General features: G+C 61.6%; 2 protein-coding genes across 3 annotated transcripts in view; both read left to right on the top strand.

Annotated features, from left to right (window-relative positions):
• Nucleotides 1-1,667: 1,667 nt before the first annotated feature.
• On the top strand, nt 1,668-25,799 carry KIAA0100 (KIAA0100 ortholog). 2 transcript variants are annotated; one of them, XM_038375418.2, is made up of 39 exons: nt 1,669-1,823; nt 3,039-3,168; nt 4,856-4,905; nt 5,232-5,394; nt 5,490-5,608; nt 6,098-6,158; nt 6,544-6,754; nt 7,006-7,129; nt 7,591-7,715; nt 7,904-7,971; nt 8,123-8,271; nt 9,162-9,280; nt 9,697-9,860; nt 10,083-10,347; nt 10,775-10,980; nt 11,381-12,467; nt 12,769-12,960; nt 13,518-13,720; nt 13,800-13,918; nt 13,995-14,215; nt 14,536-14,726; nt 15,073-15,172; nt 15,259-15,461; nt 15,875-16,157; nt 16,639-16,796; nt 17,024-17,230; nt 17,534-17,633; nt 18,002-18,184; nt 18,754-18,875; nt 18,955-19,110; nt 19,209-19,330; nt 19,578-19,758; nt 19,881-19,967; nt 20,217-20,327; nt 20,535-20,670; nt 21,729-21,853; nt 22,224-22,325; nt 23,005-23,139; nt 25,186-25,799. In XM_038375418.2, the coding sequence occupies exons 1-39, from the start codon at nt 1,765-1,767 to the stop codon at nt 25,369-25,371; spliced, it is 6,723 nt and encodes a 2,240-aa protein (XP_038231346.1). In that variant the 5' UTR covers nt 1,669-1,764; the 3' UTR covers nt 25,372-25,799. The 2 variants fall into 2 exon arrangements, with proteins under 2 accessions (XP_043355121.1, XP_038231346.1); XM_043499186.1 differs by lacking the exons at nt 21,729-21,853; nt 22,224-22,325; nt 23,005-23,139; nt 25,186-25,799 and adding an exon at nt 21,287-21,444 and having other exon boundaries at nt 1,668-1,823.
• The window catches only part of SPAG5 (sperm associated antigen 5), a 35,043-nt gene continuing 26,883 nt past the window's right edge, over nt 17,752-25,911 (top strand). Inside the window, exon 1 of the mRNA XM_038375419.2 lies at nt 17,752-17,764. The gene's annotated coding sequence lies outside the window, so the exon portion shown is untranslated. The remainder of the gene's footprint in view (nt 17,765-25,911) is intronic.

Below are 25,911 nucleotides of genomic sequence, written 5' to 3'. Positions count from 1 at the left end.
CCATGGTGGGGAAAGCACTGTTTGCGAACAACTCTTCACCAAGTCCTCAAAGGCTGCTGTTGATATTCCTAGGGCATTACCACTGTCCCATCCTGTTAGCAGGGTGTTGCTTACTTGGTCTTGTCTGCACTGTAAACTCAATTGGCATTCTGAACTATTCTGATGCAGAACTTGACTAGACACCAGAGAGGGAATGGAGTGATACTCTACACCAGTTCTCTCCCCTCTCAGCTCCAGCCAAACTCCCTGTTCTCTCCTGTTCCAAGTAAAGGCAGTTATATAACAGAGTGCATATCAAACTGAATAGAAATGGTGCGGATGTGGGGGGACCTGACCTGCCCCATTCTGTAGCCCAGCTTCAGCTGAGACATGCTGGCATCAAAAATGCAGAATTGTTGGGTGGATGTTTAATGAAATGGGGTTGGGGGAAGAGTTCTCAGCCCAGTTCTCAATGGCCAGGTGCCAATGTCATCAAAGTCACAGTTGGAATTGGCATTTATTGGCAGCCTCAGCAGAGGCCAAGGACTACAGATAGGGACTGAAATTCCTTCTCCCCTGAGAGATGGTTCCTCCAGGTCAGGGACAGAAGCAAGCTTGCCCTGCTCCCCAGCCTGTGTCTATTCTGCGGATAAGCAGGATTCCAGTTTTCAGTCCCAAATTCATATGAATTGGAGAGAAAAGTGGAAAAATGTATGCTCCAACCGTGGGTTAGTGCACAGTTGGCCAAACACAAAATGCAGACTTTTTAAAGCGGTAGGGTCCCATCATATTAAACCTTGAGTTTGGGTGAAAGAGGTGCCTAGATCTCATGGCAGTGGATGCTTGGTCCTGAACAGACGCTCTATGCTCAGACCCCATGGTGACTTGGATGCCATGGTGATGGGCATTCAGATGTCATGGTGACAGATGCCTGGACATCATGAAGGGTGCTAAGATCCTGTGGGGACCGGTGCTCAGACACCGTGGCAATGGCTGTTCAGATCCCATGATGACGGATGTTCAGGTATTATAGGCACTGGGACACCATGATGACAGTTGTTCAGGTACCAGGGTGACAGGTGCGGTATCGGACTGGGGCAGAGCAAAGTTGTGATCCACGCACCCTTGTTCCTGGTGCTGTGCACGCCCGGGCTGGACAGGGCAGCCTGGGGGTGGCCACAGGATGGTCTTTCGCTGCTGGGTTGGACCCTGGGTTGGGGGTGGTGACATGACGAGGGGGGTGGCCGAGCGGCATTGAGGCTCACACCCCAGGTGCTGTCCCAGGTACAGAGACCCCCCTGCCAGCCCACAGCACCCCTCACCCTGTCAGAGCAGATCCCCTCAGCCCACAGTGCTCCCGACGGCGCCCCCCTCGGAGCCGGCCCCCCCAGCGTCCCCCTCGGAGCCGATCCCCAGCGCCCCCCGGAACCGACCCCCCCAGCGCCCCCCCTCGGAGCCGATCCCCAGCGCCCCCCGGAACCGGCCCCCCGGAACCGACTCCCCCAGCGCCCCCCCTCGGAGCCGATCCCCAGCGCCCCCCGGAACCGGCCCCCCCAGCGCCCCCCCTCGGAGCCGGCCCCCCCAGCGCCCCCCTCGGAGCCGATCCCCAGCGCCCCCCCTCGGAGCCGGTCCGGGCCCGTCACTCCGGGAAGGCCCCTGTCGGCCCGGCCGCTCCGCCTTCCCGGCGCCTCCCTCCGGGTTCGCGGCAGGTCGGCCCCGCAGAGGCGGCTCCTGGCCCGGGGCGCTGACGGGGAAGGGCCGGGGCCGGCCGGGGCCGGGGCCGCGATGCTGCCGCTGCTCGCCGCGCTGCTCGCCCTGCTGCTGGGCGCGCTGGTGCTGGGCCGGTGAGCGGGGTGGGGGGGCCGGGATGTGTGGGGTGGGGGGGCCGGGGGGGGCTGGTGAGCGGGGGAGGGGCCGGGATGTGTGGGGTGGGGGGGCCGGTGAGCGGGGGAGGGGCCGGGGTATGTGGGGTGGGGGGTTGGGGGGGGCCGGTGAGCGGGGGAGGGGCCAGGATGTGTGGGGTGGGGGGGCTGGTGAGTGGGGTGGGGGGGCCGGGATGTGTGGGGTGAGCGGGGGAGGGGCCAGGATGTGTGGGGTGGGGGGGCTGGTGAGCGGGGGAGGGGCCAGGTTGTGTGGGGTGGGGGGGCCGGTGAGCGGGGGGCTGAGGAGGGTGTGGGGTGAGCTGAGGGGGGCCAGGGTGTGTGTGGGGTGAGCGGGGGGCCTGTGAGTGGGGGGCCAGGGTGTGTGTGGGGTGTTGGGGGCTGGTGAGTGCGGGGCTGGGGTGTATGTGGGGTGAGTGGGGAGGCTGGGGTGTGGGGCAAGCATAAGTGGGGGAACAGAGGACTTGGGGAGCAAGTGGGAGGCAGCGTTAGGTGCTACAGTGGGCAGGGGCTGGTGTCCGGGTACCCCAGCGTGTAGTTGCCGCACTAGAACAGTTGTCATTTCTAGTTGCTGGGGTGGGTTCCCTGGGGGCCCCCATCACCCCAAGAACCAGGCCCCCCAGCCTTGAGGCTCCAGCACATTTCCGCAGAGGTGCATTGGGGTCAGGACTGTGCAGCTGGGGAGCTGTCCCTTGCCCCAGACACCCTGGACTTGGCTTTGTGTGCGCCCCCCACAAGAGACCGATAGAGGCTCCCCCAAGCACCCTACCTGGCACTGCCCAGGCCATTGTGTGCCTGGCTCTGGGCACCGGCTTCGTGGCCCCCCTGCTTCCCCCTCCGGCTGGCACTGCCCAGGCCATGGTGTGTTCAAATGCAGACTCTGTGCCACTCCCGCATTGGCACGCAGTATTTACCCTTTATATTGTGTCAGTGCCTCACTCAGGATTAGGGCCCTGTGGCAGTGGGTGCTGCAGAGACTCAGTGATCCAGTCCCTGCCCAGGGCTTGTTGCATGGAGCTGTGATTAATCCAGCTGCTGCTGGACCTGCAGTGAGTCTAGTTGTTTCCTGAGCTGCAAGCAGAGGGTGGGACAAGTGTTCGGATTGGGAGTGATAGGGAGGCCCTCCAGGGGCGCTCAGAGAGCTGGCATTTACCCGATCTCTCTTTGACTGGCCTGCAGGTTGCTTGTGTGCCGACTGGCCACTAACTGGTGTCGTCAGAGGCTCCGGGCAGAGCTGAAGATTGGTTCCTTTGGGTTCTTTTGGCTCCAAAACATCAGCCTTAAGTTCCAGCAGGAGCAGCAGACGGTGGTGGGTACTATACTCCTGAGGGCATTCTGCTCCAAAAAATTAAAAATTCTGTGCACAATATTTTAATATTCTGCAAGTTTTATTTGTCAATAAATAAATGTAGAGGCTCTAGCATGGCAGTGGGGAGCACAGGCCACTGGCTGCATGAAGGTGGGAGATCACCCTGCAGCTTACCCACCCTGGGGACACAGACTCAGCGGTGGGGCTGCACCCGACCCTGACACAGCACAAGGCCTGGGCTTGCCCCAGAAACGCTCTGGGGCCCTGCCCCTCTGTGCTAGACACACCATGTGTGGGTGGGCAGACTCAACTAGGCGGGGTCCAAGTGTGGACGGGCTCAGTGTGGGGGAAATCCAGGTGTGGGGTGAGAGGATTCTGTGTGGGACAATCTGGGGGCAGGCAGCTCATTGTGGGGTCTAGGTGTGGGGTGATCTGGATGCACACAGGCTCGTTGTGGGGTTTCCAGGTGCAGGGGCAATGGGACTCTGCAGGGGCTTCCAGGTGAAGGTGGTTGGGGCTCTGTGGAGGAGTCAGGGTGTGGAGGTCTCAGCAGGGAGGTCTGGGTGCTGGGGGCATAGGGCTTGGTGGGATGGGGTTTTGGGTGCAGCTAGTTGGGGGTCAGTGACCTGGGGGTCTGGATGTGGGGGCTCAGGGTAGTTCAGGAGGGTGCTTATCAGGGTGGGGGCTTGAGTGCAGGGAGCTCAGTGCGGGGTGATCTGGGTGCAGGGGTGGGGGTCGTGAGGGAGGGGGTCTGGGTGCAGGGGGCTCCAGAGGCAGGGGTTGAGGTTCAATAGGGTGGGGTTCGGGTATGGAGGGCTGGGGGGTTCTGGCTTGGCAGTGGTGTCTGAGTATGGGAGGTCTGGATGTACAGGGGTTGGGAGGATGGGGGAGCAACTTGCTGAAGAGTGACCCCTCCCCCCCGCAGTTGAGAAGGAATGAGGGTAGGAAGCAGGGGAGGATGCTGAGGTTCGTGCAGTTGGGGGAGGTTTCTGAGGGTGGGTCTGACCCAGACCCAGCCACTCCTTGCAGGGAAAGAGGAAGTCCCATCCTCTTTTGCCTCCAGCGCAGGGACCAGCAGCTGATCCCAGCTTAGGGTAGAAGCCACTGGCTGGGGTGTCCTCAGCCCTCCAGTAATTTACCTCTCTGCTGGCTGCTCCGGGTGCCTGAAACAATGAACTTGCTCTGCTAGGGAGTAGTGCGTGGCTGCTCTTGCAGCCTCCCTTTGCTTCCCTATCAGAAAGACATTTTTCTGCAGGGAAGCAAAGAAATCTGCGGGGAACATGAATTCTGCGCACACCTAGTGGTGCAGAATTCCCCTAGGAGTAGTACTAGAGGCACTCAGAGTGACAGGGATCAGCTCCTCCAGGTGTGCGGGGCCTCTGCCTTCCCCCCACAGTGACCCACTGAGGTCTCACATCCCATTGCAACTGCTCATACAGCCACTGGAGTGAATCCCCACGTGGCTAATCCTTTCCACCCAGCCCCACTGCTGGCCCTGGGCCCTTCCTCCCCCCCCATACTAGAACCCTAATGCTCCCCCATCTGCACAGTGTGATGCCAGCTAGTCCTTGTGCTGGCAAGCTGGATGGTGCTGGGGGTGGGGGGAGAGAACACAGGATGGGTGAGTATTACAGGGTGGGGCTAGGCTCTGTAGCTCCACTGACTTTTTTTGTGTGACCTTTTGCAGGAGATTGACAGTGTCTGGATCTCCAGTAAACTCCTGAGCCATGAGCTGCCGTAAGTACCCACCCTGGCTCTTTCCTCGCTCTCCTTTCTGGGCTTGGGAGTGTGGCTAGACCCTGACCCCACTCGCCTTGCCAGGGTCCCCCAGCTCTGCCCGTAGGCATCGGCCTGCTGTGGCAGGTCACATTCTCCTGCTCTCTGCCGTAAGGAGTGACCAGCTGTCTCTGGGCACAGGAGTGTTTTGCTTAAACTCCCCTGGCTGCGCAGACTGTGCGGGGGCAGGACATGGGGGCACCATGGGTGGCTGGGCTGATGTAGGGGAGGGACTCCAGGCTGTGTTAAGCTGCAGTAATGCCTGCTGTCACTGTTCCTCTGTGCAGACGCTACCTCGCGCTGTGTTTCGGCGAGGTGCGGGTCCGGGTGGATCTCCAGAAGGCACCAGCGGCAGGGCCCCCAGTCCCTGAGGCTCCAGCTGAGGGCGGCAGAGAGGAGAGCAAGGGGGACCTGCCTATTAAGCCCTCCCTGCTGAGAGTCCTGAGCCAGGTGAGTCTCTGTGTGCTGGATCAGAGGAGGAGGGTGGGCGGGGAGCAGGCCTAGCTCCTGGCAGACGCTCCTCACTGTGGCCCCCTTGCTCCCAGCTCTTCTCGATTCACGTGGAGTCCATCAACATCATGGTTCTGCACGTGGCCACCTCTGAGTCCCTGTGGCACATCCAGCTCACCAGGACGCGCCTGCTGCTGGACAGCGACGGAAAACGGTAACTCCACCCTTGCTCTGGCCTGTGGGACCAGGGCTGGGTAACCGCCACGTACAGCTCCCTTGGCTCATGAGAGCTTTGTTGTGGCCTTTGTCCTGGGGGACCATTCCCGCCCTGTGCCTTGTAGAGCTGGGCTGGGGGCCTGCCACTGGGACTCCTGCCTGGCAACATCCTTTCCACCCCCCGCCCACCCTCCCAAGGGCTGTTAAAATCCTCATCTTCTACCCCCTCCCTCTTGGTCAGCAGCTCTCTGTAGCCACTGGAGAGTGCCCCAGGAGCATGGCACCCTAACCCTCTCCCTCCTGTGTGATGCCTGGTTCTTGCAGATAGCAGCCTCCTGCTGCATGGTCCAACTCTAGGGTGGATGCTCTCTGTCTGGAAGCAGGGGCAGTAGCACAGACCCCACGTTTGAAAGACCTGGCTAGGGAACAGCAGGGCCCCTCTGTGCCTGGCAGGTCTGGGCTGAGCTTTCTTCTGCTCTCCCCCCAGCCTGGACTGTGAGGTGACCCTGTCCCAGGTGAACAGTAAGGTGCTGAAGAGCAGCCAGCTGGTGAGTATCCAGGGTGGGGGGCCCTGCAGCTGCCCAGCCCCAGCACCTGCTCTTGGGGAGCTCATGCTGCCTATCACCTGAGCCTGCCCGGTGTAGCACCAGGAGGCACGGCGTGAACCACAGGGGCTCCCAGCTGGAGGTGCTGGCCAGTCCTGGAGCCCGGCGAGTGATGCTAACAGGTGGGGCTGTAGCCTCAGGGGGACGTAGGGCACTGCAACCTTCTGCTTTCTGCGCTGTGACCAGGCTGCCTTTGGGCACCGGTTGTGGGCTGCAGGGCTGCACCCGATGCACATAAAGAGAGTGGCTAGAAGCTGCCCTCGTCACCGTGGGCTCCCTCCCCTGTGATGTCTTCTCACTCTCCTTGACCCTCTGCCCCCCCGTACAGGATGACACGTGCCTGGCAGAGCTGGCGCTGGCTCTTGCCTTCTCCGTGGAGGTCAACGTGAGCAAATGGCGGCTGGTGGGCATCACTCTGGGCGTGTGGACCTTTCACGCAGAGCTGCACGAGGGGCTGTTCTGCAGCGAGCTGCTGCGCCGGGCAGCCAACGGAGTGAGACGCAGCGGCGCAGGGGACCAGCCAGGTTGCCTGGCCCCAGGTCGGCTAGCCACGTTTCCTGGGAAGTCTCAGGGGGCTGCGGGGAAGGGAGAGGGTGCTTGGGACCCCCATGTTCCCTGCACCTCTGAGAATGTGTCTGGCAGAATGGGCATAGGGGTGGTCTATGCTGTCTTGGGTCCCAGCCAGGGGATCCTCTTGGGCAGGTCAGGCCATTGCTGCCTCCTGCTGGGGGGAGTGGGGAGCTCTGGGGTGACATTCCTGCCTGTGACCAGTTCTGTCCCTTGCTCCCAGGCCCCGGGGAGGCCCCGAAGTCTCTGCCCCTGCTGAGCTTGCGCACTCTGCAGCTCATCCCCAGCAAGGCGAAGGTGGAGCTGGAGAACACCAACGTGGTGCTGTCTGTGAACAGCCAGCAGAGGTAATGGGGAGCTGGCACCATGACAGGCCCAAATGCCCAGCCCAGCTGCTCTGCTACCCCTCCCGCCTGCAGGCACTCTCCTGAGGCCCATGCCTCTCCCCTGGCTCCCCTCTGCTGGGCGTCCCCTCCCTGAGGGCCTCCAGCCAGCAGGGTCCAGACATGAGTGGCCCCTGGGGGAGGCAGGATTGCTGTGGGCAAGAAGGCCGTGGGCCAGGCTCTGGGTGGCTCTGGAGTGGGGGCAGAATGAGCATGGCCTGGGCTCCCTTGGTCGCCCCTCCCTTCTGAGGCTGTGAGGAGCACTCTGCCACGGGCTGGGCTTGGCAGTGATGGGGCAGGGCTGGGCCATGCCCGGGATCCATGCTGGCCACCAGTGGGCAGGGCAGGAGGGGCTGGGTGGTGGAGCTGTGGCTCCCTTCTGGGTGTCCTGTGATTTTGCCTGGCTCCGGTTCTTGTGGGTTCAGGCACCTCACGTGGACCCTGAAGCTGCTGCAGTTCCTGTATCAGCGAGACGAGGAGCAGATCCCGCTGCGGAACTTCACGCCCACCTCCGACCTGGGCCAGATGAGCACCGAGCTGCTGCTGGAAGGCGAGTGTGGGGGGCTCCTGCGGGAGGAGTGGCTCTGTCCAGGGGACTGTGGGAGAAGGAGGGGAGATCCACACCACCCTCTGCCCCAATGGATGGGGCTGGGTACTCCAGCTCCGCAGCACGTGCGTGGGGGTGGCTGGCTAACGCCCATGGCTCTGCTTGGTGACTGCCGCCCCTTCTCCGCACAGATGGCCTGCTGTTGTCCCAGAGCCGCCAGCGCATCGTGTGCCTGAACTCCCTGAAAGCCAGCATGCAGGTGAGTGCATGACTCTGGCGGCTGTGTCCTGCACCTACCGAGCCACACTGCCCATCGGTGCCTGCAGGCCCTGAGCTGGCTGGGCCTGCTGACATGCACATGAGCAGCAGGGAGGAGGTTTCGCTCACATCTCCCTTGTCCCCATCTCTAGGTCACGGCCATAGACCTGTCAGCTGCTGTGCTGCTCAATACCTGCATTGTCCACTATCGCCACCAAGAGTTCTCTCACTGGCTCACCGTGCTGGCCCAGGAGTGCCGGGGCACTGGAGTGCCGGCCCCCATCCAGAGCCACAGGCGAAGGTACGTATGGACCCAGGGAGGGTGATGGCTGGTGTCGTTAACCACCCCGTGGTCTCCAGCTAGGGTGCTCAGCAGCACGGTCACCTCCCTCAGAGCATGGGCAGAGCACACAGAGTGCCATGGTTTGAGGGTTAACTGCACCTTCCCTTCCCTGCCAGCTTCCTCCAGGGCATCCACTTAAGGTTGCAGGCTCCCAGCCATGGGGAGGCCCAGGCCTCCAGACGGGGCTGCCTCTCTCCAGGGGCTACACAGATGTCTGCCAGTCGCCAGCCAGCCCCCAAAGCGAACGCCTTTCTTCGTAGGGAAAAGCAGTGCTGAGAGAACATCAACCCATCTCAGATCGGGGCCACGCGCCCGGGTCAGCCAGCAGCCTGAGGGGCCATAGTCAAACCCTTACCAGCCCTGCTGCACTGCGGGGCACTGGCTGGCTCTGAGTCACAGGAAGGCCTGGGGGTCCTTTATGCAAAAAGCCCTTTCTTTGTGTGCTGGGATCTGGGAAGCAGTAAATCCAGCCCCCCGGGATTATCGCCTGAGGGACTCACCTCGCTGAGCCCCATGGGAGGAGCCATGGCAACCCGCCCCCGCGGAGCTGCCTGCCAACCCCAGCCAGTGGTGGGCCAGAAACTGTACTAGGCGGGCCCCAGAGGTGCTGCGTGCGGTGCGATACTTGCCCCATGGAGCATTCCTGCCCTGGCCCAGAGCACGGCCTGGCTCCCTCCACTCAGCAGGAGCTGCGCAGCTTGGCCTCTCCGCAGGCGAGAAGCAGCCCTTGGGGCTAGGCTGGCATGTGGCCTGCTGTGGCCCTGGGACAGGAGCTCCCTCCAGGGCCTGTTCTGTAGCAGGGGGGGCTTGGGCTCACTAATGCCATGGCCCTCCTCACCCTCTGGCAGGAGCTGCCCCCAGATCTTGGCTCCCATCATCCTTTCTGCCTCTCTATCCAACGTCAGCATCTCTGTGCAGCTGGGGGACACGCCACCCTTTGCGCTGGGCTTCAACGCCGTCTCTGCAGGTAGGAGCCTGAGACGTGACAGGGAGGATGCCATCCCAGCCTGGACAGAGCACGGCCCACGCTTTGGCTGCTGCCATGCCCAGGGGGCCCCTCCTCTGCTTTGGAAAGGGCTCTGTGGCTTCCAGAGCAGTGCCTGCAGCTGACAGAGAAGAGGCAGATCTGGGCTGGGGCCCTCTGGCATGGTGTGGAGGGTCAGGAGGTGATGGGAATGGGTGCTCCAGCCTGGCGGGGAGGCCTGGATGGGCTCTGCTCTGCAGTAGTTCCTCAGCTCCTGGGTCTGGATCAGGATTGTTTCCGGGGGTGAAGTATCAGCTTGGTCCCCAGCCCCGGGGAGCATGCTGGCCCCTGTCTCACACACTGCAGTGGGGGGTCATGAGAGCCCCTGCCCATGCTCACCTCCTGCTCTGTGCCCTCAGACTACCAGCACCTGCGCCCCCAGAGCGTGCACCAGCGAGGAGTGCTGGCCATCGACCACCTGTGCTGGCGCGTGGGGAACGACTCGCACATCCAGAGGGCCCCACACCCGCCCAACGTGCATGTGTGGGGAGAGGCCCTCATCCTTGACTCCTTCAACTTGCAGGTGAGAGAGGCGGCCTGCCAGAGTGGGGGAGGCAGGATCAGCTTCCCCCCCGCCAGCCCAGCAGGCATGGGCGTGGTTCCCTTGTGAGGCAGCGGGGAGGCGCTTCCTTCCCCCCCGGGCCCTGCAATGGGCAGTGGGGCGGGCTCTGTCTGGGCTGGGCTGGGAGTGAGAATGGGGCAGTTTCCGAGCTGCCAGCCAGTGACTAGACTGTGGCCCCTGCAGGGCAGCTACAACCAGCCCCTGGGCATGGCCAGCACCCAGGTGGACACGCTCTTCCTGGACTGCACCATCCAGGGGCTGCAGGTGGAGTCGTCGGACACCTGCACCAAGTGCCTCTCCAGGGTCTTGTCCCTGCTGCACCCAGGGGCCAGCCAGGCAGAACCTCTGGTGGAGCCAGCCCCCACTCTGGGGGAGTCTGCAGGCCTGCTCTGGAAGGTGGACCTGAAGGTGGAGGATGTGAACCTGTTCACACTGTCCAGCCTGGTGGGTAAGTGACCAGGTGGGGCTGCTGGGCAGGGGGCAGCACATGGGCGGGCAGCCACCCCGCAGGACCTGCTGCGTCAGCCAGACGGAGGCAGTAGCCCTCTGTGCAGGCATCTGAAGGACAAACCCACAGAGTGCTCCTTCCTTCCCCAGAGATCCTGAAACACCCGGCCGGGCTCTCAGCCTCCCACACTCCCATGCTGACTGCCGCGTCCCTGCAGCTGTCCACATCCCTCCTGGGGCCTCCTGGCTCTCGGCAGCCCTCGCTCCCTGGGCTCCTGGGATGTGAGCAGCCCTGTACTGCGGGGGAGGGTGTCCTTGTCCCGTCCTGGCTGTCGGCAGCTGCTGGTCCTCCCTGCACTGCCCCGTGCGGGGGGCTTCGAGGGCTGTGCCCTGTCCTGCCCCCACAGGTAACCTCCTGTCTCTGCCAGGTTCCTCGGAGGTGAGGCTGGACACGCTGACTGCCCTGGGCAGTGCCGAGAGCTGTACGGTTAGCATCCAGGGCATGGCGCTGGCTTTGGTGAAGAGCATTTCTGAGAAGATGCAGCCCTGCTGCAAAGCCCCAGCCATCCGTTGCCCCATCCTCAGCCTCTCCATGCTCTCCTTCACCTACCACAGTAGTGTCCACACCCTGGAGGTAGGTGCTGGCCGCTGTGCTGGCAGAGGGCACTTTGGGACAGCAGTGCCAGGCAAAAGATGTGCCCGTGGGCTGAATCGGAGGTCAGGGTACCTGCTGGTCGTCCCACTCGCACTGGGACTTCAGTGGGGCCATCAGGTGGAGGGCGAGCGATGGGCCCTCAGCCTAGGCCCTGTCCATCCGTGTCACACCCTGCCTCGTGGCCGGAGGCCTCTGCTGCAGCACGTAGCAGGGCTGGGGGGGTTCAGGGGGTCAGGAGTGAGGTGGCCAGCCGAGCAGTGGGGGAGCTCGCTCGGCCCCTACCTGCTCTGGCCCTTGCGGGGTCCCTCGGCCCCGGGGCGTGCTAAGAGCCGCTGGCAGAGCAGAGACCCAGGCCCGCTTACCCTTTTCTGTGCCCTAGGTCCAGTGTGGTGAGGGCCTGACCCTTCTGTGGAGCCCCCCTGATCACATGTATCTGTATGAGCACGTCCTCGCCATGCTCCGGTGCCGTGATATGCTGCAGAACAGCCTGGGCCGAAGGGGCGCTCCCTCCTTCCCCCTGGAGCACCAGGCCGCTGAGCCAGCGAGCCCCAGCAAGCCCCCCAGCCCAGCCCAGGGTCCCCCAAAGAGAGTCCTCAACCTGACGCTGGAGATGAGCTCTGCCAAGGTCACGGCCTTCGTCTCTGAGGCCAGCTACATCAGCCTGGTGGCGGAGCGGGTCTCGATAAGCCGGCACAGCAGTGCCCTCCATGCCTACTGCCCTGAACTGGCCGCCAGCTTCGACGAGCACAACATCTTCAGCTTCAAGGAGGTGGAGGTGCAGCTGCTGCCGGAGCTAGAGGAGATGATCCTGCACCGCAGCCCCTTCCCCACCCTGCGCACCCTGCGCAACCGCGTCTGGGCCTTCTCCTTTGCCAGCATTGTCATCGAGCTCCCCTACCAGTACGACTTCTCCCGCACGCTGGACGAGGCCATGGGCGTGCAGAAGTGGCTGAAGAGCCTGCACCGGCAGGGCCGCCCCCCGAGCTCAGCCCTGCCCCCGGACCTCCTGCTCAAGGTGCAGCACTTCTCCTGGGTCTTCCTGGACGATGTCTTTGAGGTGAAGCTGCGGGACAACTACGAGCTAATGAAGGACGAGAGCAAGGAGAGCGCCAAGCGGCTGCAGCTGCTGGACACCAAGGTGGCGGCTCTGCGCAAGCAGCATGGCGAGCTGCTGCCCGCCCGCAAGATCGAAGAACTTTATGCCTCACTGGAGAGGAAGAACATTGAGATCTACATCCAGCGCTCCCGGCGCCTGTACGCCAACATGCCTATGCGGAAGGCTCTGCTCACCTGGACCCTCTCCAGCTTGGAGCTGGTGGCTCTGGCCGATGAGTCCTTTCATGGCGTGGAGCGCGTGCTGGAGCAGATGAGGGACCTGGATAGCGTCAGCCCCTTCCCACCTGAGGGGCTGGAACTGGTCACCCAGTGGTGCCGCATGCTAAAGGGCAGCATCAAAACCTTCTTCGGTGAGTGTATCTATGGGGCTCCTCTGCCCCCATGGCCCAGTCAGCTCTGGGCTCTGGTTCCCTGGCATTAAAGTGGGGGCATGACGGGCACCCGGGCCACATGCAGTGGGAACACTGGTTCCCCCACGTAGGGTCCCTCTGAACTAGCGGGGGGTGTTGCCTGCCCGGCCCCTTGCCCAGAGGCTGGGGAGAGTGAAGAGATCACTGAATGCATGACCCCTCCCCAGGCTCCCAGGGATGAGTCTAACGCAGGCTCCGCTTTGGTCCGGCAGTCAGCGTGGTCTCTGGCTCTGCCCCACAGTGCGGATCCGTGACTACCCACGCTACCTGTTTGAGATCCGGGACTGGCAGCTCTCGGGTCGGCTGATCGGGACAGAGCAGAGCGGCCAGGCCTGCTCTCGCCGCCGCCAGCTGCTGAAGCTGGGAGCGCCATGGGGGGATGCTGCTGTGGAGAGGAACATGCCTCCTTTGAAGTTCTACCATGACTTCCACTGTAAGTGGGCTCTAGGGGCCCCAATCCTACAGGCGGGCATGCGGCTGGGGTCCAGACTGGGGCTCCTTCTGGCTCTTGCTGAATGACCTTGGGCTGGGTTGGTTGGGAGGGGCTGGGGGGCCATGTGGGTTCCAGTTGGGACTGGAGGAGCACTGTTCTCCTGACAGGATCACACTGATTTGGGGGTGGCCTTATCCCTGGCACTCTGGACCGTGAGCTTAGGCCAGGCTTAAGACACCGGGAATTGTGGGGGGAGATGCAGGTGCTGCCCTCCTTGAGGCTGGTCGGTGCAAAGCAGACTTGTTCCCCTCTGAGCTGAGTGGGGGGAGGATTGGAGATGGGCCCAGGTTTCCCCCCACCCCAGGGACTGGGCAGTGCCTGGGGTTTGGGATCCTGCCCCCTGGGGTTGGGATGCTGGAGTGGGGCTGCACTGAGTAGCTCTGGGTGTCCTGGGGCAGCGCTGTGGAAGGGAGGGTGCAGAGAGTAACTTTGGGCCAGGCTGTATCTGGTTGGGGCAGGGACCAGGAGCTGCCCTGAGCCGCTGTCTGTGTCCCTAGCGGAGATTTTGCAGTACACCATCGTTTGGGGGCCATGCTGGGACCCGGCCTGGACCCTGATTGGCCAGTCTGTGGATCTCCTCACCAAGGCCTCGGAGGATCCCAGCCCCACCCTGCCCTGGTGGGATAAAAGCCGTCTGCTCTTCCACGGGGATTGGCGCCTGGACATTGCGCAGGCCAACCTGCACCAGCTGGCCACCGAGGTGAGACTTGCGTGGGGTTGCCCAGGGCGTCTGGGCCTCCCACGGCCTGGCGGCCTCACGCTCAGCTTGTGTCTTGCAGGATCCATACAACACCACCGAGAACATGCACTGGGAGTGGAGCCACCTGGCCTTCCTCTGGAGGCCTGGCCAGTTCATCTTCAAGGGTGACTTGGACATCAACGTCCGCACAGCCTCCAAGTGAGTGTCAGCCCAGGGGGCGCGGGGGTGGGGACTGCGATCCTTGGAGAGCAACCCAGCATTTCTCCCTGAGCAGGTATGACGACTGCTGCTTCCTCCACCTGCCCGAGCTCTGCATGACGCTGGACTTGCAGTGGCTTTGCCATGGGAACCCCCACGACCATCACAATGTGGTGCTGCGCTCCCCAGAGTTCGTGCCCGAGGTGCCTGTGGGGCAGCACCATGACTCGTACCGGGCCTTCCGCTCCGAGAACCTCAATCTCTCCATCCGGATGGACCTGACCCGGCCGGGCGGGGGTGAGCGCTGCCCCGCAAGGGCACTCCAGAGCTGCTGGAACCCAGCGTGGCCCCGTGCCAGCTGCTGCTCAGCCACTGACGAGTGTGCCCGTTCCTACTAGGAGCTCTGGTGGCTGCTGGTTTGGGGCTCTGTGTTTGGGAGGCGGGGGGTCATTGGAGATCCCCTGTATCCCTCCCCCACTGCCTACCTTGGCCAGGTGGTGAGCTGAGTGCCCGTGGGCTCTGCCATCCCAGGGTGGGTGGGCTCCTGGCGAGGGAGAGGCCTTGGGGGGTCGGGCAGTGGCTGTCGTGTGCACAGTGCTGACGTGTGTTGCTCTCAGAGCTGTCCCAGCCCCGGATCCTGCTCTACAGCAGCACTCTGCGCTGGATGCAGAACTTCTGGGCCACCTGGACCAGCGTGACGCGCCCCATCTGCCGCGGGAAGCTCTTCAGCAACATGAAGCCCAGCAAGAAGAAGCTGGGGCAGCACTACAAGCAGCTCTCCTACACGGCGCTCTTCCCCCAGCTGCAGGTGAGGCCGGGCCCCTGTGCTGTGCAAGGCTGGCCCTGCGGCTGGTGAGGTCCGTCGTGTCCCCCCCGTCGACTGCTCTCCCGCGTCCCATCCCCCCAGCTCAGTGTGGCGAGGTCCGTCGACTGCTCTCCCGCGTCCCGTCCCCCCAGCTCTGTGTGGCGAGGTCCGTCGACTGCTCTCCCGCGTCCCGTCCCCCCAGCTCAGTGTGGCGAGGTCCGTCGGCTGCTTTCCCGCGTCCCGTCCCCCCAGCTCAGTGTGGCGAGGTCCGTCGGCTGTCTGTCTCCCCCGTCGACTGCTCTCCCGCATCTCGTCCCCCCGCTCAGCGCCCTGTCTGTGTGTCCCTTAGGTGCATTACTGGGCTTCCTTCGCACAGCAGCGGGGGATCCAGTTGGAGTGTGGGCAGGGCCATGTATTCACGCGAGGGACTCAGCGGCTCATTCCCCAAGGTGAGGCTGGGGGCCCTGCCTGGGCAGGGTGGGGTGGGGGTGAGGGTCAGGGTCCCCGCACTGATGGCTCTCCCCTGCCCCCCCAGCTGGCACGGTGATGCGGCGCCTCATCTCGGAGTGGAGCATCACACAGATGGTGAGCGACCTGAGCTTCGTCACCGTGCACCTGATGGCGTCGACCTGCGACGAGAGCGCTGACCACCAGCTCGGCTCGCTGGTGAAGAAAACTCACCTGCTGAGCCTGTCCTCCCTCACCTACCAGTGGCACAGCAACCGCACGGCCGAAGAGGTAGCCACCGGCTTGCGCTGCGCGCGGACACCTCCCATGCCAAGGCAGGGGACATGCCAGGGACTGATTGAGGTGGGGGGTGTGACTGCAAAGGCACAAGCCTCTGGCTCTCTGCAGGGTGAGCCCTGGATGAGGGGTGCACTGGAGAAACTGAACAGGGCCCCACTGGCTGCAGAATCAGCAGCCTTGGGTGCTGCTGATCACCCTCTCTAAGAGCCCAGCACAGGCGGGGCAGCTGGCCCAGAGGGACAGTGACATGACCAAGGCCACCCCACTGGGAGTGACACCTGGGTGCTCCCAGTCCAGGGTGCTCCCAGCCCAGGGTGCTGGCCACGGGGCCTCCCTGATGTTGGGCAGGTTTGAGTGGGGAGTCACTCTGCCCTGGCCACTGTCTGACTCCGGCTTGGCTCCAGGAGATGACCATGCGGGATGGGGCCGACGCCTTCCACACACACCAACTGCAGCTGGTGGACCTACGGGCGTCCTGGACCACCACCAACCGGGACATTGCCTTTGGCCTCTACGACGGCTACAAGAAGGCGGCTGTGCTCAAGCGGAACCTGTCCACCGAGGCACTGAAGGGGTTGAAGATCGATACCCAGCTGCAAGCCAAGAAGCTGAAACGACGCCTGCTGTCCACTGCCCTTCCCCCGCAGAGGGTGACTGGCACCACCAGTGAGAGAGGCTCCTCGGGGGGTGAGTGCCCAGCCGCCAGGGTGGGACCCTCAGGATGCCGCTCGGCACACAGCCCCCTCCCCCAGAGCTGCACAGCTCATTCCACACATGTCCTGCCTCGGTACTGACCCACCTCAGCATCCATCATGGCCAGCAGGCCAAGGGCTGGCTCCCTATCCCTGACCCCCCCGTCAGCTCCCTGGGGCCTCCCCCACATGATACTGACCCACCTCAGCACCCATCATGGCCAGCTGGTCAAGGGCTGGCTCCCTATCCCTGACCCCCCGTCAGCTCCCTGGGGCCTCCCCCACATGATACTGACCCACCTCAGCACCCATCATGGCCAGCTGGTCAAGGGCTGGCTCCCTATCCCTGACTCCCCGTCAGCTCCCTGGGGCCTCCCCCACACGATACTGACCCACCTCAGCACCCATCATGGCCAGCTGGTCAAGGGCTGGCTTCCTATCCCTCAGCTCTGACACCTACCTCCGTCTGCTCCCAGGGGCCTACATGCTGCAGAAGCTCATTGAGGAGACAGATAAATTCGTGGTCTTCACGGAGGAGGAGTCAGGGGCCAGTGAGCAGCTGTGTGGGATCGCTGCCTGCCAGACCGACGACATCTTCACCCGCAACTGCCTCGTTGAGCTGGTCAACTGCCAGGTACCCTGGTCCCAGCCAGGCTGCTTCTGGGACAGGCCAGCCAGAGCTCCTGCCCCACTCCCGACAGTGCCCCCTGCTAGGAGAGGTGGTGACTCAGCTGTGTCTTTCTTTCCCTGGCGCTGCTGCTGGGGCAAACACTGCAGGCCTTCTTGGCTCTGGTTTATCTCCCGGCTCGGCTGCCCCACCCTGGAGTTGGCAGGGTCACTTAGGGGCCTGTTCTCCTGCAGATGGTGCTGCGTGGTGCAGAAACGGAGGGCTGTGTGATTGTGTCTGCTGCCAAGGCCCAGCTGCTGCAGTGCCTGCACCACCCGGCCTGGTACGGAGACACCCTGAAGCAAAAGACCTCATGGACCTGCCTGCTGGATGGCATGCAGTACTTCGCCACCACTGAGAGCAGCCCCGCCGAGAGGGAGGACGGCCAGCTGTGGCTGGAGGTTGGTTGCTGTTGGCCAGCTGCTTGGCTGGGGTGAACTCAGGTGGGTTAAGGGGTCCGCGGTTCTTTAGCTCCAGTGCGGGAGGGGTTTATCACAGCTACAGCCCCAGGTGCTGAGAGGCAGAGGCCTAAGAGTGAAGGCAGCCCTGGAGCACCGTAAATCCATGGCAGGGCAGGATCCCAGTGCCAGGCAGCTGGGGGAGAGGGTGCCAAGCCAGCCCCAGGGACAAGCCCGCCACAAGGACAAGCCCTGGCTGGGCTGGGCCCGAGGCCTGGGGAGTCACCAATGTCCCTCCTGCCCCAGGTGAAGAACATCGAGGAGCATCGGCAAAGGAGCCTGGACTCGGTGCAGGAGCTGATGGAGAGTGGGCAGGCCGTGGGCGGCATGGTCAGCACCACCACAGGTCAGCCTCGGGCCTGAGAATCGTTCACATCAGCACCCAGGGATTGCTGGGCCCTCTCTTTACTCTCAGTCCTTGTGAGTCACCTGAGAGGCAAGCGGAGCCAGCCCAGTTGAGAGCTCTGTCCCTCTCCTGTAGTGCCCCACACTGGGATGGGCTTGGGGTCCCTGCCCAAGGAAACATTCTGGGGTTACTCTCCAGAGGACTTGTGTGCATCCCCTTCCCCCACCTTGTGTTCAGATCCCAGAGGTTTCCCCCCCACCCCCCACCCTTGCCCCTGCACTGTGATGTATCAGACTGTCTGAGAATTGGGGCCCTCACGCCTGGGGGTGGCAGCACCGGCCCTGACAGCTGCCATGTTTGGCCCCCAGACTGGAATCACCCCTCAGAAGCCCAGCAGACCCAGCAGGTGCAGAGGATCATCTCCCGATGCAGCTGTCGCATGTACTACATCAGCTACAGCCACGACATTGACCCGGAGCTGGCCACGCAGATCAAGCCACCTGACGCCCCAGCCAACCAGGAGAAGGAGGATCTGCTGAAGAAACAGGAGGGTGCGGCCCTGCGCATTCTGGGTCATTCTGCTCCCCTCTGGGAGGGAGCTCCTGGGGGCAGGCCACGACCACAGGCCTCGACATGCCAAATTCTTGTGTAACCCTTAGCAGGGGCTGTATCTCCCTTGGATCAGAGCCAGGCAGCTGCAGTTGGGTCCGTTCAGTGGGGCCCTGGGGTGTCTGGCACCAGGTGCGGCCTCTGCTTTCCCTTCTTGGCACTGATCTCCGGTTTGTTCTGCCCGGCTCTCGGAGACCAGGGAACGGCACTCACAGCCAAGTGCACAATTCATGCTGCGCTCCAGCAAAGCCCAGCACGGGGCAGAGCATTGTGGGCTGGAGAAGCGGGTTTGGCTGTGCCTACTGGGGCCTGTGTAGTGTCTCTGAGCTGTCCTTGCCTGGGGGGCTGGCGTGGACTTGGTCTCCCCAGCCCTGGCCCTTGTTTGTGTGTTAGCCCCATAGTCGGTTCCTTCTGCAGCTCCCAGGGACTATCCTGACCCCCCACATGCTCTCCTAGCGCTCCCTGGCTGTCACGGGCTGCTCCAACGCCCATTCCTCTCCTTGCTCCCCAGGAGCCGTTGACACTTTCACGCTGATCCACCACGACCTGGAGATCTCGACCAACCCGGCGCAATATGCCATGATCCTGGACATCGTCAACAACCTGCTGCTGCATGTGGAGCCCAAGCGCAAGGTACCCGTGGGCCTGAGCGGCGCGCAGGCATAGCGAGTTCCCCAGAGACCCCTCACCTCTCCTGTCTCTCTGGCCTCAGGAGCACAGCGAGAAGAAGCAGAGGGTGCGGTTCCAGCTGGAGATCTCCAGCAACCCTGAGGAGCAGCGCAGCAGCATCCTGCACCTGCAGGAGGCCGTGAGGCAGCACGTGGCCCAGATCCGCCAGCTGGAGAAGCAGATGTACTCCATCATGAAGGTGAGGCTTGGGCTGGGGTTGGCTCAGCGTGCGGACTGCAGGTCCCCGGTTTGGGCCTGCTTAGGCTGGGGATGTGCTGACTGGTGCCGGCTCTTCAGTCCCTGCAGGACGACAGTAAGAACGAGAACCTGCTCGAGCTGAACCAGAAGCTGCAGTTGCAGCTGAGCCAGGAGAAGGCTGATCTGCAGCTGGAGAGTGAGGAGTTGAACATTCTCATCAGGTACCAGCCCCCACCAGCCTGATGTGCAGAGCAGGGAGGCAGCTTGCCCAAGACCTGCTGCCCCCCCGGTGCTGCCCAGTCCCACCGCCTTCCAAAGCCACCACGCCACTGCACCCCCACTCTGCTTCCCTGGGGCTCCCAGGGCTTCTCTCCCCCATGCAGCTCTGAGGGGCTGCCCTTCGACTGGCCCTAGCCCCGGGGCTGCCCTGGGCCTGCTCTCACGGCTTTCCCCTGCCTGCTTGGGCAGGTGTTTTAAAGATTTTCAGCTGCAGCGGGCAAACAAGATGGAGCTGCGCAAACAGCTGGAGGACATCAGTGTGGCCCGGCGGACCGAGTTCTACTTCGCTCAGGCGCGCTGGCGCCTCACCGAGGAAGACGGGCAGCTGGGCATTGCTGAGCTGGAGCTGCAGCGCTTCCTCTACAGCAAGGTACCGAGCCCAGCGGGGGGCACCAGCATCCCTTCTGTGAGGCGCATAGGCTCAGGCTCCGCCATTGAGGAGGAGGGGCAAGGGGTGCGCTGGGGTCCATAGGCTGATGGCTCTGTTTGCAGGTGAACAAGTCGGACGACACGGCAGAGCATCTCCTGGAGCTGGGCTGGGTCACCATGAACAACCTCCTGCCCAACGCCATTTACAAGGCAAGTGCCAGCCCTGTGGGAGGCTGCAGTGGGGCCCTGGTCAGGGAGGGGGAGGGGAGGCAGCCAGCCTGTGGGTGGGGTTTTCAGAGGCATAACCAGGTACAGCTGGGCCTCTGATGGGCAGAGCAGGGAGGCAGCTTGCCCAAGACCTGCTGCCCAGTCCCACCGCCTTCCAAAGCCACCACGGCACTGCACCCCCACTCTGCTTCCCTGGGGCTCCATCTCTGCATCCCCATCTATGCCCTGCAGGTGGTGCTGCGCCCTCAGAGCTCCTGCCAGTCGGGCCGGCAGCTGGCTCTGCGGATATTCAGCAAGGTCCGTCCGCCAGTGGGAGGCATCTCTATCAAGGAACATTTTGAGGTGAGGCTACGGGTGGATCCTAGGGGTCAGCAGGCAGGCCTGGGGCTGGTGTTCCACTCCTCTGTGTCCCCAGGAGGAGGTGCTGTAGGCAACAGGGCAGGTGCACCCATCCTGGTTGGATATCTGGGTGATGGGGCCAGGGTCCCTGGGCTGCAGGGCGGCACAAGGATTTGAGCACTGGCCCCTGACGTACTGCTCCTCTTGCAGGTGAACGTGGTGCCCCTGACCATCCAGCTCACGCATCAGTTCTTCCACAGGATGATGGGCTTCTTCTTCCCTGGCCGCAGCGTGGAGGAGGAGGAGGTGGGGGATGAGGAGGACAAATCCAAGCTGGTGACGACGGGTGAGCGTGCCCTGTGGGGAGGAAATTAGGGGCCTAGCACAGGCCAGCTCGACCCCCCGATTGAACTCGGTGCAGTGATGGGGTACATGCTGGCTGGCTAAGAGACCCCCAATGGGGATTGTAAATGGGGACTCCTCGTCATGTGGGGTCCCCTGGATCCATTCTCCATTCAACGCTATTCAGTCTCTTGTCAGTGGCGTGGAAGAACATATTAAATCCCTGGGGGTAAAGTTTGGAGCTGAGGGCCAGACTGGTGCAGTGGTAGATAATGGTGGGATAGGGCAGTTCTTGAGAGCAATGTGGATCACCGGGGAAGCTGGGCGCCTTTGGCCAACCTGCATTTTAATGCAGCCAAAGGCTGGGTCCTCCAGCTAGGATCCAGGAATGCAGCTCTCACTTATGGGGGGGGCTGTGTTCTGGAAAGTGGAGACTCTGATAGCAACATGGGGTCATGGTGGAAATCAGCTGAAGCGATGGGCTGGCTAAGAGGGCGAATGCAATCCTTGGCTGGATCCGCCCAGGAATATGGAGCAGGCGTAGGGAGGTGATCCCACTGCATACGGCCCGTGGGAGACCATTACGGGGGTAGTGCTCAGTGCTGGGATCCACCCTTCAGAAAGGACCTGAGTCAGCTGGAAGGGCTCAGAAAGGAGCTGCAGCGATTCGAGGTCTGGAAAACCTGCCTTACGGTGACGGGAGAGAAGCTCAGCCAGCGCTAGCCAAGAGAAGAGGAAGAGTGACTTGATCGCGGCCTGTAAATACCTACCTGGAGGAAGGTCTGTGAGCGGAGAGGGCTCCTCAGTCTAGCAGACAAACGCTGAACGAGACCCAGGGGCTGGGAGCTGAAGCCACACTGGGAATATGGTGCCCATTTTTATCATTGAGGGTCATTGACCATTGGACCAGCCGAAGGACCTGGTGCACTCTGTCCCATGGAGTGTCTCTGTTTCTACCAGCTCTGCCCTAGCCCAGCCAGAGTTCTGGCTGGCTGCAGGGATCAGTGGGGGGGTACTGCAGTGGGTCAGGCTGGATAACTACTGTGCTCCCTTCTCTCTCAGGGATGCCCGTGGTGAAGCCGAGGCAGCTGATTGTGGCTGAAGACTCACTGGGCCCAGGGAAAGGAGTCGCTCAGGGACTGAACCGGACGTCAGGAGTCAGGAGGTCATTCCGGAAAGCCCCCGAGGTACCCACCCCATGCCTTTGCGGGGAGTCTCCTTTAAAGCCTCCCCAGGAGCGTCTGTTTGGCTCGTCTTGGGGCTCAGACAGTCTAGAGCCAGCGATTGCTCTCGCAGTGCCTGGGGGGCAGTGGCTGGGTCATCCTGTCCCAGGACTGTGGGGGATTCACCCATTTACCCTCACACTTGTCAGCAAAGCTGCCCCTTGCATGCTGAGCAGCTGGTGCAGACCAGGGGGTGCCACCCTGGGTCCCCTGGCACGTAGCAGGGAAGAAAGATGAGCCTTGGCTGCTCTCCTGAATGAGCAACGCTCCCTTCCCACTGGTCCAGTGGCCAGCTGTGCATCTCTTCCCCCTTCTCTTGCTCCGTCCCTCCCAGCACCCCGTGGACGACATTGACAAGATGAAGGAGCGTGCGGCGATGAACAACTCCTTCATCTACATCAAGATCCCGCAGGTGCCACTCTGCGTCAGCTACAAGGTCAGTGCCAGCCTCCAGCACGGTGTCTGGGGCAGGGTGGCGCCGAGGATGCTGGGGAGGGAGGGGACAGCCGTGGTCGTGTGCCAGGGAGGGAGGGGACAGCAGTGGCATGTGCTGGAGTGGGGCCAGCCCCAGAGGGTGCTGGAGAGGGAGGGGATAGCTGTTGGCGTGTGCTGGGGTGGGACGGGCTGGGGCCGTCCCTGGAGGGTGTAGTTGGAGGGGTTGTGTGTGAGGGGCTGCCCTGCCCTGCCCTGCCCTCTGATTGGCCCTATCCCTAGGGCTGCCCAGGGGCTGCTCTCACGGCTTTCCCTTGCCTGCTTGGGCTGAGCTGAAGTTCACTTTCTGCCTCTCCTCTCTCTGTCCCATGGGCCGTGGGTGCTGCAGGGTGCCTGGTACCTTCTGGGGGCAGGGAGCCCTGCCTTCTTCCTGTGCACTGTCACTGCCGTCTGGCTGGCTGGGATGCATGACTCTTGTGAGCCGTGGGGCAGAGGGGAGGAGGCCATTCCTGGGCCCCAACACACTGCTCTCAGCAGAGGGCCTGTGTGTCCGTTTCTGCTCTGGGTCCCCTCTGCCCCCTGAGCCCAGGGGTTCTGGCTGCTGGGTTTCGCTCCCACGCCAGTGGCGCAGGGCCATGATTGGCTGGCTCTGGCTGTGGGGTCTGACACGTTGTCTGGCACAGGGCGAGAAGAACAGCGTGGACTGGGGTGACCTGAACCTGGTGCTGCCATGCCTGGAGTATCACAACAACACGTGGACGTGGCTGGACTTTGCTATGGCAGTGAAGCGGGACAGCCGCAAGGCATTGGTAGCACAGGTAAGGGCCCGGACCCTCCCCCTGCTGAGGGGAGCCCCAAACTGAAGGAGCAGGGGGGAGATCTGCTCCAGGTTTTACTGTTAGCCCTGGGGACTGAGTTATACCCCCTCTCCCGTCAGTCATGCTGGGGAGCGCCTGTTCCTGCCGCTGTCTGGTTCCAATTTGCTGCCCTCCCTCCTCCTCATCTCCTGAGCTGTGCTGGGCCTGGGCCCCCATGAGTCTGTCTCTGGGCAGGGCAGAGAACATAAGAACAGCCAGACTGGGTCAGACCAACGGTCCATCTAGCCCAGTATCCTGTCTACCGACAGTAGCCAGTGCCAGGTGCCCCAGAGGGAATGAACAGAACAGGGCATCATCCAGTGATCCATCCCCTGTCCCTCATTCCCAGCTTCTGGCAAACAGAGACTAGGGATACCATCCCTGCCCATCCTGGCTAATAGCTATGGATGGACCTATCCTCCATGAACTGATCTAGTTCTTTTTTGAACCATTATAGCCTTGGCCTTCACAACATCCTCTGGCAAGGAGTTCCACAGGTTGACTGTGTGTTGTGTGAAGAAATACTTCCTTTTGTTTGTTATAAACCTGCTGCCTATTCATTTCATTGGGTGACCCCTAGTTCTTGTGTTATGGGAAGGAGTAAATAACACTTCCTAACTTCCTCCACACTAGTCACGATTTTATAGACCTCCATCATATCCCCTTTTAGTCGTCTCTTTTCCAAGCTGAAAAGTCCCAGCCTTATTCATCTGTCCTCATACGGCAGCCGTTCCATATCCCTCATCGTGTTTATTGCCCTTTTCTGACCCTTTTCCAATTCCAATATATCTTTTTTGAGAGGGGTGACCACATCTGCCTGCATTATTCAAAATGTGGGCGTACCATGGATTTATACAGAGGCAATAGGATATTTTCTGTCTTATTATCTATCCCTTTCCTAATGATTCCCAATATTCTGTTTGCTTTTTGACTGCCGCTGCATATTGAATGCTTGTTTTCAGAGAACTATCCACAATGACTCCCAAGATCTTTCTCGAGTGGTAACAGCTAATTTAGACCCCACCATTTTACACGTATAGTTGGGATGATGTTTTCCAATGTGCGTTACTTTGCATTTATCAACATTGAATTTCATCTGCCATTTGGTTGCCCAGTCACCCAGTTTTGTGAGATCCTTTTGTAGCTCTTCGCAGTCTGCTTGGGACTTAACTATCTTGAGTAGTTTGTATCATCTGCAAATTTTGCCACCTTGCTGCTTCTCTCTTTTTCCAGATCATTTATGAATATGTTGACTAGGACTGGTTCCAGTACAGACCCCCTGGGGGACACCACTATTTACCTCTCTCCTTTCTGAAAACTGACCATTTATTCCTACCCTTTGTTTCCTGTCTTTTAGCCAGTTACCAATCCATGAGAGGGCCTTCTCTCTTATCCCATGACAGCTTACTTTGCTTAAGAGCCTCTGGTAAGGGGGGACCTTGTCAAAGGCTTTCTGAAAATCTAAGTACACTATATCCACTGGATCCCCCTTGTCCACATGCTTGTTGACCCCCTCAAAAAATTCTAGCAGATTGGTGAGGCATGATTTCCTTTTACAAAAGTCATGTTGATTCTTCCCCCCCAAAATCATGTTCATCTGTGTGTCTGACAATTTTGTTCTTTACTGTAGTTTCAATCCATTTGCCCAGTACTGAAGTCAGGCTTACCGGCCTGTAACTGCTGGGATCGCCTCTGGAGCCTTTTAAAAAAATCAGCATCATATTAGCTATCTTCCAGTCACTTGGTACAGAAGCTGATTTAAATGATAGGTTACAGGCTGCAGATGAGCTGTCTGTGGGGCTGCTGGAAATGTCTGGGCTGGAACGGGCACTGCTGTCTCTGCCAGGCTCACTCTGCTTGCCCAGATTGCTGCCAAGTCCCTGCCTCTGGGCAGGGGAGCCCCAGGCCATGAACCCTAGTCAGGTCTGTGGCTGAGCTGTTGCAGCCATGACAAGCCTTGGCCATCCCTCACCCCTGCTGTCTCCTGACCCTCTCTCCACTGCGCAGGTGATCAAGGAGAAGCTGCGCCTGAAGCCAGCTGCTGGTGCTGAGGCCCGAGGGAAGCTGGAGAGCAAATCTGATGGGACCATCCAGCAGCAGCAGGAGGAGGATGAGAAGGCGCGGCTACTCATTGGGCTGAGTGTGGGCGAGAAGAACCCCAGCAAGAAGTCCATCTTTGGCAGGCGCAAATGAGGGCAGCACCCGTCTGGCTGGGAAGGGACTTGGGCAGCTCCTGCCACCTCTTGGGCACATGGCCCCTTTGCAGGCCTGAGCTGGCACAAACAGGTCTAGGTGGGGGGCCCTTGGTGGCACAGCACAGCCATGGCACAAGAACTTGATGGACTGATGGCACGGGCAGAGCCCCTGTCCAGGCAGGGAGCGGCATGGTGATAGGGGGACGCTGCGCAGCGTGAAGTGGCTCCCTGACAGCGGGAGCTGGGGAGGTGGCGTCACCCAGGGCTGCTTTCATTTGCGAGGAGCACTGTCATTATTACTGGTGTGTCCTGCACTGGCGTCACTGGGCTAGCAGCACTGTCTGCACTGCAACACGGCCGCTCCAGTCTGGTTACTGTTGGGAAGTGGGCACTGAGGAGAATTTAAATAAGAGATTTTAATTTGGACCCACCTCTGTCCTGGTGTTACTGATCAGTTCCCCAGCAGGGAGAGGGCAGGAGCCAGGGCCCAGTGGCCTACCAGCACGCCACCAGCACCTGGGCTCAGCTTGGGCCTGCT

The sequence above is a fragment of the Dermochelys coriacea genome, chromosome 17 (genome assembly GCF_009764565.3).
Source record: "Dermochelys coriacea isolate rDerCor1 chromosome 17, rDerCor1.pri.v4, whole genome shotgun sequence".
Classification (NCBI taxonomy): Eukaryota; Metazoa; Chordata; order Testudines; family Dermochelyidae; genus Dermochelys; species Dermochelys coriacea.
Note: the sequence above shows the minus strand (reverse complement) of the source record. Positions and strands in the feature narration are given on the sequence as shown.